We start from the raw sequence: 19,433 nt of genomic DNA, 5'->3' as shown, positions 1-19,433 counted from the left end.
AATTATTACAAATACCGAGCTAAGCATGGCTATGGTAGACAGAGGCAGTGTTAGCAGTCGCTGTCGCTAAAATGACTCCTTCAGCAATGCTAACGTGATCGCTAGCTTGATTTGCATAGAAGTATTACTTATATCAAATCATTTATGAACTTGTTGATAAAAAATGGTATAACGCACCCTGGCTGATGGCATAAATGTTGTAGCCTCGCTGCCACAAGCCTGTAGACTCAGCAGCAGTGGCCCATGAAGATGATGAGCAGACGAGACGCAGCTAACTTAGTTAGCAGGCACCGCTAGCATGGCAGAATCAACAGTCTCCACACGTCCCTGGGCTTTACGTATCCGCTAATAAAGCGTAGTTACTGATACCGGAGCTAAATATGTATTCTGGCTAAATGTTCAATAGTATGTCTATAATTTAGTCTCGGGTATGTCTCCTTCAGTTTGTACTGAACAACAGAGCATTAGTCAGTTGTCACCCAATGGGAGCCAGCCCGTGAGAATGCGGAGCGGGGATTGGCTGCTCGCCTCCGGAGGTGACATGCAGCCCGCTCTCGCTTTCCACGATTTTGCGGGAAATTAAGATGATCGGCGCTGATGACAAGAAAACTCAGCTCACACTGCAAACGCTTTCAGCAGCTTTGTACTTCAACAGTGGCGAACCCAGTGAGGTATAAGAGTAGACAGAAAGTACACAAATGTACAAAGTAGATGTTTCGGTGCAGGAGCGTTTGAAAACTGATCCACATTCAGATATAATTCTGACATTCGGTTTCAAACACGATAACAGTTTGACAGTTCAAAGACAATAACATAATTTAATCATATTATTTTGGAAAATTGTATGTTTCGTCTACTTTAAGCTAAATAACGTTTTATTCTTACTTGCAAAAATACATAAGACCTATAGTTCTATGGACCTATGTGCCAGGCTGGTTAGTTTCCTCACGGAATAATTTGTATGTTGCACAGGAAATGCACCCAATCACAACTTCCACCCATGTGTATGGTGGGAGCACAGGGGTAGAAGCAGGGTTGGCGAAAACGCTCCAAACCTGAAATCTCAGAATTTGCCACGAAATTACATGAACCAACATCGCACATTTAAAAGTGTTTTATCAGACGTGTTTGTTTGGTAGTCGGGATGGCGGAGGTCGTGCAGCGGCGAATAGAGGAGCGAATCCCTGAACTGGAGCAGCTGGAGAGAGTGGGGCTCTTCACTAAAAAAGAAGTCAAGTAAGTTAAAGACATCAGAAAACTTTTAAAATAAAAATGAATGATTTGGCAAAGTGCATTGATTTATTTACTTGCAAAACTAAACGTAATAATAAATATTTAATGAGCAACTTGAGGATTCAAGTTGATAATGATCAGTGTACATTTTTTGTTTTAGATCATTAATTAAAAGAGTAACTGCCTTGGAATATAAACTCCATAGACTGATCGTAAACAAAGAGGACTTCATTGCTTACATCCAGGTAAAATACTGGAATTTGAGTCATATATTTCTACTTTATTAGAAGACAATAATATATTATGTACTCCTAGTATGAAATTAACGTTTTGGAGCTTATCAAGAAGAGGAGAGTTGTAAGTTTTCAACATATTTTCAATAAATTGCTTTCCTTAAGTGTTACTTAGTTCTAATTATATGTTTTAATATTCCTTAGCATATTCGCTACAATTTCAAAAGAGAAGAAATAGAGTTTCCCATCATCAGCCGAATCAACGGTATTTTCAAAAGAGCAACAAATAAATGGAAGGTAATGTAAAACAATAAAACTAATTGTGCAACACACTGTACATATGCTTTGGACATAAATAATGTAAGTAATTAAAGGTATATGATTTTTTTTTTTATGTCTGTTTGGTTTGTGTTACAGAATGATGTACAGCTATGGCTGTCACATGTAGCTTTCTGTAAGAAATGGGTACGTAAACATTTTAATAACATTTAAAAAAAGCATTGATGTATCATTAGGTATGCTCTTTCAGGGAACTAAAGCTCGAACCAGCAAGGTGTTTTCAGCCATGCTTGCTATCCATCCTGACAAACCAGGTACTAACAAACATTTGTATTAAAATCACCTCAGTGTGATTTTTCTCCAATAAAAATGTTAATTATTTTTTCTGGTCTAGCACTGTGGATCATGGCTGCCAAAAGTGAGCTGGAGGATCGTGATTCTTCTGAAAGTGCCAGACATCTCTTCCTTAGGGCATTGCGCTTTCACCCAGATAACAAGAAGGTGTACCAAGAGGTAATACTATCTTGCATATTAATCCTAAAATTATTTATTTTAATGTCCACACCTTACTAATTTTCTATGCTTACAACCACAAATATTATTGGCTGCCCTCTGCCTTCCTTAACCACGTTATACAACTCCCACTGTCACAGCAGAGCAAGGAAAATAATTAAAGACAGTACACACCCTGGATTACACCTGTTCAACCTGTTGCCTTCTGGCAGGCGCTTCAGGTCAATTCCAACTAGGACCAATAGACTCAGGAACAGCTTCTTCCCCAAAGCTGTCACCATACTGAATGAGAAATGTTAATTTGTTTTATTTATTATTAATTCTTGCACTTTGACGGAGCAGCTCTGAAATTCATTATACTGTATAATGACAATAAAGGGTTTCTATTATATTGTATTCTATTCAATGTAGTACTTCCGCATGGAGCTGCTGCACTGTGAAAAGCTGAGGAAGCAGAAGGAAGAGCTGGAAAAAGCCAAGATGGACTTGGTTTGTATAAATAATAAACAATTTTCTTTTCACATTTTACAACTTTGATGCAGTTTTAATTCTCATGTTTAGGGTGATTATGAGTTCTCACCTGAAATCCTGAATGGTAAATTAGCTGAAGTTGTGTACAAAGATGCCACAGGAAAAATTAAAGGTTTGCATATTTTTTCTTTAAATAAAATGATGAACTACTGAATAGAAACAAATAATAAACACACACATTTTCTTTTACAGAGGCAGAGTTTGTCATCTCACTTCTAAATATTGCAGCAATTTTTAATTTCACTAAAGAACTCCAGGACTCAATTTTTCAAGAGTAGGTTTTGTTTATGACCTTGACATGTTTAGAGTTTGTTAATCTACAAATTCTTGTCTCCTTTTATGTTGCAGCTTACAGACTAATTACACTGGTGACAGTGTGACTTGGGATTTCATGGCAAAGAGAGAGTTAGAAGCTCCTGGGGCAGGGGAGGAACTTCTGTCTGCTAAAGGACGGGCCTCAGACATAAACCGCAGAGAAGAACGCTGCTGCCAAGTCTATGAGGAAGGAATAAAGAATCTAAACACAGGTAAGATCTGTTAATACTAGAAACGCATATACTACACTGGTGGATATAGATGAAGTTCTGAACTGTGAACTTATGCATCGATTGTAGAGCCTATGTGGACCTGCTATGTGTCATTCTGCTTGGAAAGACAAAAAAGGAAAACAAATGTCCAGGAACTGAAAGAAAAGGTGAGTACTGTGTTCAATAAGATAAAATAATAACTGCTAGTCTTTTTCCTGAATTTAACCTTTCTTTTTTCATAATTTAGGGAGTTTAAAAGTACACATAAGGTAGCATTTAGTACTAAACTAGTTCTTTATGGGTATTTTGTTGTTTTCACAGAGGCAAGAGAGACTGATGGATGTACTGCAGCGTGCCCACAACTGTCAAATGTTGAAAGAAAATTACTACAAAAACTGGGTGAGTAAGATTTATATTCGAAGCACTTCTATTTTGAGTTTCTAACAGCTTTGTTCAGTTAACATATAGTCTTATCATTTGTACATGTATTTAAACTACTCTCTGATCTTACTAGCTGCAGATACTTCTTTCAAACGGAGACACTGAGGGAGCGGCCAGTGTTGCCATGGCAGCAACACAGCAGTTTAGCCAATCAGTGCCGATGTGGAGCTTGAGTCTTCAGACACTAATGCAGCTCGGAAGCAGGAATGTGGACAAGCTTTTCCAGGAAGCACTCACAAAGGTTAATCCTAAGGTGTGTAATTATTGTATCTTTAATATCTGACCTAACTGCAGTACAATGGTGCGCCCCCCACAGTCGCAGTAGCAAGTGTTGTCCCATGGGAGGAGTGTACTATAAGTGGGCCAGCTTCTTGACCCAATTAGTCGAGACTGAAATACCCTCTGCAACTTTCTTTGTTTTAGAAAGAAGACAAATTAGTCCTTTTAAATTGAACCATTATTTTAAAATTAAAATTAAAGTAACAATATATCATGGATATTACCACAATATTCACATCACAACAGTGTATTCATTGTGATACTGTAGAGTGGTTAAAGGGTACACTCTATAAAAAATACTTTCACAAGCCCTTAGTGGTAATGTTGCATATTTAAAAGGATTAATTACTAGATGTATCTCCTTGCTTTTTTATTAACTTGGGTGCACTCTAGATGTGCCCATTATGTCATCTAGATAACATTAAAAGTGATGTACAAATGGTAAATTAGATGTTGATATAAACAAAATGTTTTTTAAAGCTGTAATAACAGAGTATAAGGAGAAGTCCATGATAAGTGTAATAATTGCTCCTAACTTCAAAGGCATTCACAATTTTGATGGGTTATCGGAATCTGAAGAATACAAACTAAATATTGACTGCACTTCCAATTAGTCATTAATATGCCACTGTTTCTAATGAAGTAGTTCTAAATATGTAAAAGCAACCACAAGCCAGTTTAATAGCAAAAAAATCTGTCACATTTCTGTTCTGTGCTGTATTGCATTTAAGTAGTTCATTTGTCCTTGCTTGAGCAGGAGAGTCTGCCTCTGTGGCAGCTGCAGGTTCAGTGGAGTGTGGCCAACCAGGACCCTGAAGAGACTGAAACTGTTTTCAAGGTAATGTCCCAAATGTTTTTTTTTATCCCCCAATCATCTAACTAAAAGTCATGTGGACTTTCAACTATTTAAAGTTTCTCCCTTAAAACTATGTTTTCTTGTTTCCTCAGCGCGGCCTTTTGTCCACTGTACCGACTGTTGCCATGGAAATGAAAGACCGCTTTCTTGATTGGTCTTACTCCACTGGGGGCTATAAGAAAGCAAGGAAAACCTTTACCAGGTGAACGGCCTACAGAGAAATAAATACATATAATTTATCTTGTTTTTTTTTTTTTTTTGACATATTAAAAAAAAAAAAACTTCTTCCTCTAGCTTACAAGAAATCCGCCCCTTGTCCAGAACTTTCTTCACCAGAATGATTGAAATAGAGAAAGAGCAAGTACGTATGCACTCTTTGTGAATTACCTTACTACATATAAAAAAAATTTAAAAAAAACTCAAGTTTTAACAACAACGTTGTATTTGTTGATGCAACTTAAGCTTGTTAATCAATGTATCTGTTTAGGAAACGCCTAAAATAAACTATTTAAGAGACTATTTTGAGAGAGCCCTCCAAGAGTTTGGCACTTCAGATGATGGTAAGGAGTCTAAACGTAAACCTTTTTAAATTGAATTCACAAAGTACAGGTGTTTTATGTAAAGTCAGAAGAATAAGTGTGTATTTTGTGGAAACACTGAATTTGCTTTGTTTGTTTCTGAAGATCTCTGGCTGCAGTACATTCAGGAGGAGCTGGGACCACTGGGGCAGCCGGAGAACTGTGGCAAGATCCACTGGAGAGCCATGAAGATCCTGGAGGGAGAAAGTGTGGAACGATTTACTTCAAAGTACACTTTAATACAGACTGGACACTTGTAACATCCAATCAATAAAATGGTTTACAGTTAGAATTATAAGTTTGCAGTTTGTAAGTTCATGTGAATATTTGTTTGATATTTTAAAACACATTTTCATAGTTTTTGCTTTGAACCACAGAATTTGCATCTTAATAGTTTTAATGCAATCTATTTTACTATTTTAATACTTGTTCTGCATATAGGGAAACAATAAATGAATTCACAACCATATAATGCATTTTTTTTGATTCTTAAGGAACTTTACTTAATGCACAAACATTTATTTTATTTATTTAAATTGTCATTGGCAAAAACTAGGCAGCAAATACATTTATAAATGGTAAGGACACTTTGTTTACGTGTGCTCTGAGGTACTGATTGGAATGTTCAGTTCTTCACATAGATGGTCCTAAAACAGAATTAATATTATTTAACTTTTACAAATTTTTTAATCTTAATTTACTTCATAGACTAAAATATCAATTAACTTTTATTACATCACAAATACAACTAATTGCAGTTTGCTTAAAGGAAAGGTATGTAGGATTTTATCTCTGTCCTCATAAGAAGAAATTAGGTTCAAATAAAATTATGAATTTACTGGTAACTGTAATGTTGATTTATACAGAAGTGCAGAAACATTGTACATGATGTACATGTTGGGTCCAATTAGAAAGTCATTAGGTTGCCAGATCCTACAAGTAAAAGGTGTTGAAAATGAATTTAAATTGTCTCATAACACCCTGTCCTCTTCATGAGAATAAGCCAAACCAGTTAAGGGTAAGACACTGAAGCCGAGGTTCAGTTGTGTTGCTTAGTTCCTTTTTAAAGCAATAAGACATCATCCTACATACCCCCTACCTTTAGCATGCCCTAAAATGTAATCAGCATCAAGCAGTAAGCATTTGTTACACCAAGGATTGCATTGGTTCAGCCCTCTGCCACAGGACTGGATTCAAATTCCCTCTGGGGAAAAAAATAATTGCCCACTGCTGGTTTGATGTAATGTTTATGTAAAAAGTATCTCTTCTGCTACTGATAAAAATTCAAATCTTTGTATCACCATATGTTCCTTTTCATCATAAAACTGTTGGTTATGGCACCCACCATGCCGGGCTTGTGAGAGATTGCTGGTGTCATCACAGTGTGTGGAGTGAATGAGTAATGCAATGTAAAATACTCTGGGGATCCTGAAAGCCACTATGTTTAAATCTTAAGTCATTATGAGTCAAGTTATTTCCATTATTAATAAAGTAATTTCTTTTGTCATCTTAAATACACAAATAAGTTAGAGAATCTTTCCTGTCATTATTTTGTATCAAAGTACAGTATTGTAAAAAAAAAAAAAGCTCGTGTGAGTCCTATTTTTTCATTTATATTACTGCATAAATTCACAAGAATGTCTGTTTATGGTCTCTCAAATCTTCTTTAAAACGACGTATGTGAAGAGCACAAAGACCCCCGCAGACAGCAGGCCGATCACGCACTGGTGGACGGTGATGAGGTGCTCCAGCGCGTGGATGCGCTCCTCCATGGCGCTGGTGTTGATGTAGTCATAGATGGAGGCGCCGATGCTCCACACTGCCCACACGGCATCCACCACTGCTTTTATGGTCGGAGAGACCATTTGGAGAGCTGGCTGCACCCACTGCTTTGAGAGACAACACATGAAATCACTCGGCTTAAAACTACTGTAGGCCAACTTCCTTAATTTGAACTTTATTAGATTTTACAGTTTTTAGTAGTTTAAGACTAGTAAGAACAAATGGACCATTTTATTGTTTTCTTTCTCGGTGCAGCACTTTGGAAAGTGTTTATAAAATAATCTGTATAAACAAAGTGGGTTTGGATTGTGGTTCATACTATAGAGCCTTATATATTCCATGAACGTCCATCTATGTATTCATCTGTTTATTTCGTACTTCACACCAGCTTTAAGGGATTGTAAGAAAGAATGGTAATAACAACGGCCCAGCCCAGAACAAGCTGGTCTGAAAACAACAGCCCCGTGTTAAGACGCTGACAGTCTGATATGAACTTACCTTTGCGCATGAGTTTCTACTGGACGCGCGTGAATAATGACCAACATCGGGCAGGCCTCGAATTAAGTGAGGTTAGATCTAAGTGGACAAAGGCTGGCATGTTCATGACAGACACCGAATCGATCATTGTTGGAGTGTGCGTCCTGGAGTCTGGGCGAACACAGCGTTCCGGACAAACCCTTCAGCATAAAAGAATCTTAAAGTAACACAGTTAACGCAGCACTAACATTCCAAAAACAATGGAACACAATTGACTTTTCACAAAGGTTATTGATGACTGTGATTTTAAACGGCTTCTTTTCATGTTGTTAGTATTTTATTGTGGTACGTGCTATTGTTATGAAGTTTTTATGTCAAAACTGAGGCAGCTGACAGGCACGAGTCTCTAAAGCTCGAGACTGGTGGAGCGTGCGTCTGACCCCACAAAGTGTTAAACAGTCCCTACCATGAAACGTCATGGCGCATCACTGCCACCAGAGGCCGCAGCACACCAGCATGTTGCACAAGGAAAGAGGTGTGTGATAAACCTGGGCTGTTCATAGCTTCCCTGAGCAGTATCGATAAAAGAGGGGAACACCTTGAGAGCGCGGCAGACGAGACACGCGCAGCCGCGGAGGACGTGCTCAGTTTGGCTAAAGAGTGTTTGTGGACGCCTCGTGCCGACCGCCGAGACAACACCACAGGAATGAGTGCACTTTACTCACTAAGGCTCCGAGACTACCCATCTTAATCGATATTAAGTTATTTCTCAAATCGGTTGTGGGGCCCTGTCCAGTGGAATTGGAGACGAGCCAGTGACACGCTGAAAATAACCAGGTTACCGGTCCATCTTGGGGAGGGCCCAGCACGAGGGCGCAGCACCATATATCAGCTCCTTCCAGCTGTTTGGGAATATCCTACTCATAATGCTGTATGACGGCGGCAGCTCCTGCGACTGTCTCTCCAGAAAGGATACTGGGAAGTGGCCGGCTGGTACCGGGAGCGCACTGGGATCTCTCGGGGGCAAAGGGAGGGGGCAGACTGGAGGAGTCCAGACACTGTTGCGTCTGCGTGTTTTTTCCCTTTGCACATATAAGGACTAAGGGGCACTTACTTCAAAAGACATTCATTTCGCCTCTTCTTTCTAAAAAAGGATATTCTTGCTCAATTAGGGATGTTTGCAACATCAAATGACCAGGCTACGCGACGCTGCAGCCGCGGCCACTGTGGTGGTCATGGATGAGCGCTAAAGAAGTTGAACTTGCTCATCACCTCCAGACAGACGGCTCGTGTCCATCCCCTGTCCGGATGCTACCACCTGCCTCTCAGGTAACACACAGGGCACAGCCTCAGCAGGGTACGTATTAACTCTGAATCTCGAGCCTCTGTCTGTTAGAAAGCTCTGGAGTTTGTGGTTGTCTCAAGAGAACGTGAAGGAGTGCGTCCGAGCCTGGGTCTTTGCGGGCAAGGTGACTTCATTTATTCAACTGGCCTACAAAGTCCCAGTTTCTGGCCCACGTGAGCCCTCAGTTCAGCTGTATGAAAATTGGTAAGGCATATCACTCAAACAAAAAAAAATGTGAATAAACATTAGGTTAATATTAACCATTTGAATTGGTTAATAATAAAATATAAAGAAATACAGTTTTATGGACACTTTATATGTAACTTAGTAATTCACAGGATGGTGGCTGTATAGTAGGTTGTAAATAAAAATAAAAAAAATTACAGATTTGGTCAGAGGCGTGTGGTGTGGTGACAAAGTTTCACATGACAGTTTGTTAGGCTTCTTCTAGAAATCTTAGCACATTTGTCAGCTGGCCCCATTCTGCTGTGAGCTCTGAGATAAATGGTTATTGAAAGAAATCAATTTATTCTCTGCCTTTCTTTGAGGAAGTCTAGAAAATAGGCCACAACCAAAACAAAAGTAGGTCTATTTAAAGTTGCACCTATTCCATAAGAACAATATTTTTATTTAATATTTGAACTGCCAAGAGTCTACACAGATATTTCAACCAATAGAAAAAACTTTTATACAATTTTTTAAAGTCTTAAATATTTGATCAGATGACTATTATTTGGGACCAGTGTGTTAAGTGGTGAAGGAGTTGTTTTGGAGAGCCGTTTCTATATCTGTACTGACCCTAGCATGCCCAACATACCTCGCTAATGAATTTAGCATCCTGACTCGAGATGCTTTATGTAATTAATAGAGCTGAGGCCTGCAGTGGCATCTCCGTGCTGCAAGTGTCACATAGGTAAGACATTCACTGGAGCATGAGATTTAGATTTTCAAACTTAAGACCAGACAATTAATAAAAACATTACATTATGTGAACGATTGCGGTGAAACGCCTGTTGAGTTAGAGTTTTTTGGGGGTTTTTTTTACTCCAGATCTGCATGTTTCTCCCTAAAAACTCATAACATAATAACAAAACCACCAACAACAAACATTAATTACATTTAATAACAACTTTAGGTAAAACTGTTACTGTTTTGATCCATAAGTTTTATTCTGTAGGACCCATATAGCAGAAGATACCAACTGTGTATGCGTAATCCCTCAGTTGTCCAGATAGAGTTCATAGCATAAGAAAATTTTATTCTGTCACAATTTAAAGAGTAAAACATATTCAGTCTAAATAAACACATTTGAATTCATTTGGTACAATTTTACTGTCTAAAAATACTGAACATACTGTACACAAAATTTCACTTAAGTCTTCGATTCAGATCTATTTAATGCACTTGTTTTTCTTGTATTTTCTCGTAACTTAATTTGATGCTCACATATACACCCTAGACAGATAAACAGCTTTCATCTCTCACTATAGTCAGTAGAAGATAGAAGACCCTTCTATGGCGAGCCTGAGCCTGGTTTGAAAAGGTTGTATGGCAACATGCAGCTCTGGGAGACTGATCAACACTGCTGATTAAAATAGTGATCTTAAACAGTGCTGTCTGCTGCTCCCTGCCAGGCTCTTCTCAATGGCATTTCACATTGTTTAAAATCACACTTAGACTCCTTAATCTCCCCAAAGCAAGTATGTTTGTTTTTATTTATTTATTATAGGTGTATAATTCTGTATTTAGAGATTGGACACGTTTAAGGGGAGCTATGTAACCACCAAAGATAATCCCAGCTCTACAACAGAGACAAACTAAAAGCACAATTAATGAACAATGAACATGAACAATTTCCTTGAACAATTTCCTTTAAATCTGGTCCCTTCTTTCTACCACGTTTGCATTTAAAGCAGCATGGTGTAACTTTATACTTTACAATAAATGCAATGCTAATTCATTTGATTGCATACTTTAAGTGTAATTTGTTCATATTATGTATTGAATTGAGGTAATTTGGCGCATTTGTTGCTTTGATTAAGGTATCCTCATCCTCACAAAGTAGTCAGTTCCATGATGGTCTTATCACAGGCAGTATCTCTGCACATAGCATATCTTATCCTAAACTGAAATGTTTTAACTTGGCTCAGTCAGACCTCCACCAGGACCTCAGCACCCCTAAATCTGTAATCCTAAATATAACATGTTAAAAGCTCAAATAAAACAGTGTGAAGAGGCTGTAGAAATGTCGTGGTAAGGTGAAAGTTTGTTGTGTTCTCCACGCTCCTTCTTAGAAAAGGCATTCTGAACCCATTCACCCTCTGTTAAAACGTCACTGCAAATCCCAATAAAACTCTGCTATTTCAAACATACAATTCATAAATACTCAAACACACAGCAGCTTTGGTTGAATATAAGATCCAGGTTTCTCTGCGCAGTTCAAACCTAAATGTTGTGGTCAGTCCAAGTGTGTGCGTCTCACTTGAGCAGCCAGAAAACGCATGTAGTTTGATCTCAAAAGTTTGGAATGAAACTAAGTTGGAAAAGGGAGGGAGAGAGAGAGAGAACGAAAAGGCAGCAAGAAAAGTGAGGGACTTTTAGGGGCAGCTGTGTTTTATTAACCCAGTCATAATGCCCCTAAAAATCCTTATTGCTCTTGCAATGGTCAACGAATCTGTGCCACATGCAGAGGATTCCATGTAGGGACTGACATCATTGTTGTATCTGAGGTTTCATTAGTTAATCAATGTTTTTTAAATGATCAAGCATGTACTGTATATGTGTTTTTTACCCCCACGATAACTACTACCATTCGTGATTCTTAAAAGTAGGGCAGTGTGCACAATGTTGCCTAAAACAATGAATAAAAAAATGTTAAAAGAAAGTTATAACTACTTTTTAACTGGGAATATTTTCATTAAGATGCCCTATAACCCAATTATTATTGTATATATCATATTATTATTATTAGAAAATTATAGTATTTTCAAATGTTTCTATTATTTCTTTCAGATGCTTTTAATCTCAAAATCTTTCCATGAATCTAGAACAAGTTGCATTTATGTAACAAAACCTTTCTTTCCTCCTGTAGAAACATTTTGAGATGTGTCATGTATCATTTGTCGTGAAAAGAGAAGCTACATTTTTTTCAATGTAACTGTCCAGTCTCTATAGTTTGACATGCCGACCGGGGAGCTGATCTTGTGTCCTCCTTCGCTGTTTTGACTGCACATTATTCCACACCAAGAGACACTGTGAAAGACAACAGGCTGAGCAGCAGATAGACAGGTAGAGTGACAGGCCGGGTAGACCCAAACAAACTCACTGAGCGCTAGGATATACAGTACGGGCTGTGGCAATGCAGGCTGGCAGATGGGAGCATTAAGACACGTAAACAAAGAGACGCTTTGACAAGACAGCAGATGCAAGCAGAGAGACTACCGGCAATATACAGGAGAGGGCTATACAACTGGAGGTTGATGGTGAAGGAAACAGAGGACCATATCAGAAGCGCCTGGGTGCACAAAACAGTTTGGATGTCCATTTTGTAAAACTGCAGTCCTTAGTTATAAATCAGCTGATGGAGTCTTAGCTGACCAAAGTTTTTATAATTTACTAAATGTTTTATGAAGATATATAGAGATTGGATGGATATGAATCACAACAGAAAGGTGATTGCATGCAGTGAGTTAGATTAAGTGTCTGGAATGACAGGGGAGTTTAATCTGCCTTTTCATTTGTACTTTACTTGTACTAAGATCCTAATAATTTTAAGAGCTTTTGCCAGCGCCTTGCCGCATCCCCTTTTAGTTGATTAAGCGATACACAGGGCATGTCTTTATTTGACCAAGAATTTCTTTAGTCAACTATCCTACCCCTTTTGATAGCTTTGGTAAAGTCTTCTTGACAAAACTAGCATGAAAACAGGTCCGCACAAGTATTAACTAACTACAAGGTAAACCAAGTCTATTCATGGGTTTTGGCTTTCTGCTATATGCAACATGAGGACTTTGTCAAACCCAAAAGATATAATATTTTTTAGTTTAATCGCTATGGTCTTCCTAATTTTTCATTATTCTGAGACTCATGGATGAGGGAATCGGTAAAACTTAGCTTAAACCAGGTCTAAAGAGGACTATGACTAAACCACCAGAAATCAACTATATGAACTAAACAGGAACAAACCCGAATTTGACTAGAACTAAATCAAAAGTTTAAGTAACACTTAACTATTCTAGCGAGCAGAAGGCAGACTGAGAAATGTAGACATTAGGTTTAATAGGAGAGGCTAGATGACTGCGCTCCATGCCGGGCTGAACAATTTGGGAAAAATATGTAACTTCTATTTTTATTATTATTACTTTTTTGACAAGCGATTTATTTTTTAATAATAGGATTCTGTTTAAAGTTCACATTTGAAACTAAAAAATACCAAAAGAGTGAAATATAAGCTGACAAACTAATACAAGAATGTAATTTCTGAACAAAATTTCACAGATTTCAGAAATTGTAGCCTTGCGATTTGCTCATTTCATCCATTCAAATTCCAATTTCGATTCGATTGCGATTTCTCTTGTAGCTCTAACGCCTGGGTGTGGTGGAGTGGGCTGTTGGGAGTGGAGCAGAACAGGGCTGGTGTGGACTCTCAATGCTGGTGAATGAGTCATCGGAGCGAGGCTAGTCTGTCGAGTTTCCCAGTGGGACGGCCTGGATCTTCTTAACCCGGGAGAAGGAGACAGACTCGGCAAAGAGGAGACATTGGGAGAGGTAGCTATAGGAGGGGAAAGTGTGGAGGATGACTAAGGGCCCTGAACCACATGTCCGTGCAGAGAGGAGGGAGGCATTACTCATACGGCTATCACAGGACTCACAGTGTGTCTTCCTCATGGTTGTCACTCCCTTGGGCCTTCAGCCACACACACACACACACACACACACACACTTAGTTGGGGTCAACTGAAATCTTCAAAGCCCATTCCCCTATACTGTTCTTGGGATGTCCTGAAGGATGAATGAACAAAACTCCTGCTTTTAAAGTGCTTTGCCACAGTGTACTCCTCCAGGCATGAGTCACGCCACGCTTTTACCCATACGGCTTCATATTGGTCACCTGCCCGTCGCCATGTGAGCGCCTGCTGGAAAAGTTTCATCTTGCTCTAGTTTGTGTTTTAGAAAAGGGCAGCAAGGGCTATCATCTGCTTTTGTATAGCGTTCTGATCTATATCTAAATAAAAAACAACCTTGTTTAAGAAAATAATTTGATTAGTCAGACTACTTTTATTTTGAAGAGAATTACAAGTCTCTACAAGATTACTTTGCTCTAAAGTCTAAATGAAGCAACAATTATTTAATCAAAAGATCTTCTCAAAGGAATAAGAGTAATAAACTTTATTAATACACGTGTCAACTGTGACACTTATGTCCTCAAGCATATTTTGCCTTTGAAGCTCATCTTACAAACCACAATGACCATCTCTGTAGAGTGATGAGAGCTGCAGGAGGCAGTCATATGATGACATTCAAATTGGCACATGGTTCTATATATTATACTGTTTCTATATATTATACTGCCAATACTTATGTCACTTGTTCCAGTAGCAGTGTCAAGTAATTAAAATTTTAACAATAAGGAGTTGGAATTAGAATAAAGATTCACTGTCTACTACAGTGGATAGTCAAAATATTTGTAAATGGAAAATCGTGTTGAATAGTTGTGATTTGTGTAGCTGTGTTGTTTGGTGCTAGTTTCATTAACTCCATCTGGAAATCTGTATTTCCGGCCTATTCTGTAGTGCCTTGTGAACAGCATGATGCATTGGAGTATGCAGAGACAGTAGTTGGTAAAATATAATATAATATAAAATATCATTTTGGGCAACGATAAATGACTTGGTTTCTGTACCTGTTAGCTCTGTATTTTAATTTGCATTGCATCCTTACAGGGATTTTACCCACTGTAAAGCCAGTGTCCAGGAACAGATGGTCTCCTTGTACAGCGGGGCAAAGTTAGCAGGGTGCCTTTGTCACATACTTACATCTGCTTTGTTTTCATTCTCACCTGAAGCAACCATCACCAGCCTTTCTTGGGTGCATCTGAATTTCTAATATGCCCAAACACAACGAAAGCTGACAGCATGACCCAACAGGTGAAAGGGACACACCCAAAGGAGAGTCCCCCTCACCCTTTAGTAGTGGCAATGGCCCAAATCGTGAACAGAGCTTGGGTGTGGACGGACAGAGCTCCCACTCCAGAAGAACCACTCCGTGCAAACACAGCAGACAAAGCAGATGAACCCGGCTCCCCTTTGTAAATTCCTCTGTAAAAGTGACTGGCTTGCCTCTGGTATGACTTGAGTAAATAGAGAAGAAAGTTGTATGTAATTTCATGGTCTAGTCTTTTGGTATATGAGCGCGAGGTGTGCCTTTAGACTCAAGGGTCAGCACTGTGCACACACCGCTGCACGTACAACTCAAACACTTTGAGCCAAACTTATTAACTCCACACAGTTGACCTCACTGTTTGCTTTGTGAGGGGAATGTAAAACCACTTTCTGCTATTGATTGAAGAGTACATGCATTTCACTTTTGACCATTCTGACACTGGTAAAATATAAAATAGTGGTTGTATGGATTTTTACAAAGCAGAGCAAGAAGAGGCTGTAGTCACTTCTTCTGAAAAATATTTTAAACGGTTTATGATATTTCATTTTTTGCCGCAGTTGTTACCTGGATCCGTTTTCATATTTAATGTATGTCTTTTGAACATTCCTACGAGTTACAATTTGCATTTTCTTTGATCACTTTATTTTTAATATTATAATTGAGCTATTATTTCAAAGGAATCACAAACCTGGTGCTGGTTTCAAGGTCACTTTATTTTTGTGGCTTATGCAAAAAGAATAAATTGTGTTAAATATTAAATTATTTATTCAAGAGCATTCTGGTGGAGCATTGAAACACTGAAGTACTAAATGATACGGCTACATCTTTTCAGCTCAGTAATGTGAAGAATTTAGAGAAATCATGGGACTGTATGCCACTCAATTTCTAGAGGTTTTTTTTTTTGGTTAACTTATGTAAGTGGAATACTGTGTAAAATTTCATTAGGCTATTAGGCTATTTTCTGATCTTGGTCATAATTATGTTTCCTCATCTAAAGTATACCCAGCGTTGTGTTTTGTTTCTTTCACATGTTTAACACAGAAATCCTGCATATTTGGGTTGAGTTCTTCTCTCAAACAGAAAACACTCTGTTCCACCTTGTGATGTCATGCGGTAATACAGGAAGTGCTCCATTGTGTTTTTAAACTCCATACACCTTCACTAGAATCATTTGGATAATTTCAATTTCCAATGTTGAGTAAAAAACAGGTGAAGGCTACTGTTTCATGACATCACAAGTTGGAACAAAGCATTTTGAGTTTTGAGGATGTAGACTGAAAATGCATGATTACTCAAACGCGTGTGAATGAAACAAAACACAACTCATGTTTTTAACGAGGTAACAGCATTCTAAAATGTCTTAAAGCTTACAGCAAAAGTCAATTTCGCATAATATAAGACTTTAAGTTGCACATACTAAAAATCTTGCCTGCGATCTAACTCCACTTTATCACTATTTCAGCTCCTCTTTTACTAACGCTGGCCTCCCATGGCTCCAGCTACTTTTCTGGCTTTTGGGTCAACAACGCTGAACACTGAAGGCTTCTCTCCTCTCATATCTTTGAATAGCTGAATATTTCACCCTCCAAGTGCCACTTCAGCAAGACTCCAGTAGTAAGACTATGTGCGTTTGTGTGCTATGGGCGTTTTAAGTGTTTGTTTTGGCAGGAAGATCATTTGCCAAAGCAACCGATCGCATTGCCAACACTTACCAAACAGACCTGCGGCGGTGAGCTTTTATGTGCCTGGCTTTTTCACATGGAGAGGTGGCCATTTTGCTCTCCTCAAAACCTCTTTCACAATAGCATTTTAGATTACTGAAAAGAATGAACAATGATCCAAAACAAAAATGTAGCAGTGAGGTACTTTGTTACAATTGAGTGTCTCTGATCATTTTTGTGCGAACATGAAGTCCCATTGTTTGGCCTAAGCTAGCATGGAGCAATCCAAGCGTCCACAAGCCAAGCCTGCTGGATCTGAGAATTGGACCGAATTCAGCGCTCTTAACAAAGCCATCTTCCGTTACACAAAGAAGGTTTCCCCAATGCCAGCGAAACTGTCAACAGACGTTACAACTGCCACACAGAAGCCATGATTTGGACCTTGAAAAGTTATGGCAGTGCATGTTGTATGAATTCAGTTTTAAAGAAGACTCGTGCTGTAAAAAGGAAAATAAAATGAAAATAGGGGAGAAATCGTAATTGGTCACTTAGAAATACTACTGGTCGATTATATTTTTTCATATCGTTTTCATAAAAATACCATTTTAATCGAGAGGTCCTGAGTTCAGAGTTTGGAGAAAGAAATATATCTACTCTATGATAAAAAGTTCTGTAATTTCTTTTAAATTATTATTATTTTTGTCATATTGTTCTGCCATAGGTATATACTCTGCTCGGCATTTGAACCATACTTCAGTCAGTGCTACCGGGACAGCCTGTCAGGGGCAATAGGGCTGAGCCAGGAGGACCATACTGTTTTAGAACTCTACCTACAAACATAATAAATGGCTTGCAGTATAATAATTTTCCACCAGGCCACCATAGCCCTGATGTATAAACTGACAGCTCTGCAAAATGTCATCATTTCCTCCCCACTGTGCGGCCACGGTGAGCCTGAATGCAGCTCTTGTGTGGTTTGTGAGTGTTAAACAGATATTTGAAGGCGTTGTGTAAAGTGTTGTTCTGCCCTGGCACTAGGTTGATGCCAGCTACAATGTGACAGGCCCCGAGCGACCTTAAACCCAGCTATGTGCCTTCTTGGAACTTCCTTCACTATTCTTGGGCAACACAGTCTCTCTACTCCAAAACTAACATCCTGGGAATAGCTCTATACATGGTAGTTATGCTGTTTATGTTTTCCATCTGTAGATTTCATTGTAATTCTTGGCTGTTTGTATTAACAGTTTTCACTTTTTATTAGCACTTACTGTGAAGAGAAGGGTTATTTTGGGATATATGGATTTATAATTTGATAAATATGACAGCTCTCAATATGACCATATGTAGAAGTCATACCCTCTGCATTCTTGGCGTGTCTTGTTTCAAATTGGACTTTTCTGGTGTGTTTTACTTGACCCAGACTACTTCCTTGTTTTTGAGTGGTTGTCTAAGGTTGAGACATGCTTTTCTGAGTATTGGTTTGTAACCTCAATTACAGAAGTCCACCTCTGTTATGTTGCACTGGTGTTGATCTGTGTGTGTGTGAATTGCATAACAATATTGACATCATCATTTGGTTTGTGTGCTGGCTGCGGCTGCAACACTTAAAGGTGCATTGTGTAACTTTTTTGGTGGAAGGTCCGTCAAATGCTTTGCTTTGCCTGGAATGTTTCACAGTGATAGTAAATGTTTCTATCGTCATGAAGAGCAGAGGCGGCGCTACCATTAGGCAAAAATAGGCAGCCACTTAGGGTCCCCGAATCTGGAGGGTCCCCCAACCAATTGCCCTCAGTGTCACTAATGGTCGAGGCCTCAGAGCAATTTAATTTTCTCTCAATGTGACATTAAATGAGAGTAGTTTTACTTTTAAACAAGAAAACACCATCAAAATAGTCAAATGTCAAATCTATTATAACTCTCAAAGCATTCCCCCCTTTCACATTAGAATGGACTCATCAGCTTGACCCTGATTTGAACATAATCATAGCATAATCATAGGGATGTAAACAAAAATGTAATTGTACTAACAAAAAATAAAACTACTTTCAGCTCTGGTTATCTAGTAGGCTGCCTAACTAATAAAACAAGTTTCCAGTCCACCATAATTCAAATAAAGATGGTCAATAAAGAGCAAAGGTACAGGTCAGATCTGTGGAGAGGCAATCCCAGTCACAGTCAGAATGCTTGTCTTTTAATATTTTTAAGTTTTAAAACCACCTGTAATTTAATAAATTTAAGGTAGAGCTGTTTAATGTCATACTGTCATACCCCAGCCAAAAAGTTGTTGCTCATCATTTAGTCATCATGCTCTGTGTAAGAACCAGTTGCTCACTAAAAGTTCAAGTGTTTCTATTGCACTCAAGTATTAAACAACAAATATGACTCAAGTTGATAGTTAAGGGTTTTGGACTATGCCTCTTTTGAGATTGGGTTTATGTTCTTTAAAGTTACCAGTGATACATAATTCATGTAAACAGAGAGTCTACACAGCCGGGGTACCATCAAAACCTAAAAGAGACTCTTCTTCTTAAAAAAA

The 19,433-nt window shown here is 38.5% G+C and overlaps 1 protein-coding gene and 2 long non-coding RNA genes across 4 annotated transcripts; 2 read left to right on the top strand and 1 right to left on the bottom strand.

Moving 5' to 3' along the window:
- Positions 1–516: 516 nt before the first annotated feature.
- On the top strand, positions 517–5,942 carry utp6 (UTP6 small subunit processome component). 2 transcript variants are annotated; one of them, XM_055159711.1, is made up of 20 exons: positions 517–671; positions 1,140–1,236; positions 1,394–1,478; positions 1,549–1,590; positions 1,671–1,763; positions 1,884–1,931; positions 1,996–2,059; positions 2,140–2,258; positions 2,670–2,747; positions 2,820–2,901; positions 2,982–3,063; positions 3,138–3,316; positions 3,404–3,483; positions 3,638–3,715; positions 3,831–4,010; positions 4,794–4,874; positions 4,985–5,094; positions 5,187–5,253; positions 5,380–5,452; positions 5,576–5,942. In XM_055159711.1, exons 2-20 carry the CDS (start codon positions 1,145–1,147, stop codon positions 5,728–5,730), a joined length of 1,788 nt encoding a protein of 595 aa, XP_055015686.1. In that variant the 5' UTR covers positions 517–671; positions 1,140–1,144; the 3' UTR covers positions 5,731–5,942. The 2 variants fall into 2 exon arrangements, with proteins under 2 accessions (XP_055015686.1, XP_055015685.1); XM_055159710.1 differs by lacking the exon at positions 517–671 and having other exon boundaries at positions 968–1,236.
- Positions 5,943–5,980: 38 nt separating this feature from the next.
- LOC129410821 (uncharacterized) lies at positions 5,981–8,696 on the bottom strand. The gene is made up of 2 exons (XR_008633019.1): positions 7,751–8,696; positions 5,981–7,359 (listed from the first exon to the last, which is right to left on the bottom strand). It is a non-coding gene; the product is annotated as an uncharacterized LOC129410821 (long non-coding RNA).
- Positions 8,697–8,856: 160 nt separating this feature from the next.
- Positions 8,857–14,331, top strand: LOC129410822 (uncharacterized). The gene is made up of 2 exons (XR_008633020.1): positions 8,857–9,058; positions 13,654–14,331. It is a non-coding gene; the product is annotated as an uncharacterized LOC129410822 (long non-coding RNA).
- Positions 14,332–19,433: the final 5,102 nt, after the last annotated feature.

The sequence above is a fragment of the Boleophthalmus pectinirostris genome, unplaced genomic scaffold, assembly GCF_026225935.1.
Source record: "Boleophthalmus pectinirostris isolate CB_2022bp ecotype Guang Dong unplaced genomic scaffold, ASM2622593v1 HiC_scaffold_245, whole genome shotgun sequence".
NCBI classification, from domain to species: domain Eukaryota; kingdom Metazoa; phylum Chordata; class Actinopteri; order Gobiiformes; family Gobiidae; genus Boleophthalmus; species Boleophthalmus pectinirostris.
The sequence above is the reverse complement of the archived record's forward strand: the minus strand, read 5'-3'. Positions and strand labels throughout refer to the sequence as shown.

What these genes read in the sequence shown, in the direction of transcription:
- utp6 (XM_055159711.1), top strand. Translation starts at nt 1,145, where the DNA reads ATGGCGGAGGTCGTGCAGCGGCGAATAGAGGAGCGAATCCCTGAACTG. An exon ending in AAAATTACTACAAAAACTGG is followed by an intron (nt 3,716 to 3,830) that starts GTGAGTAAGATT and finishes TGATCTTACTAG; the next exon opens with CTGCAGATACTTCTTTCAAA. An exon ending in TCACAAAGGTTAATCCTAAG is followed by an intron (nt 4,011 to 4,793) that starts GTGTGTAATTAT and finishes TTGCTTGAGCAG; the next exon opens with GAGAGTCTGCCTCTGTGGCA.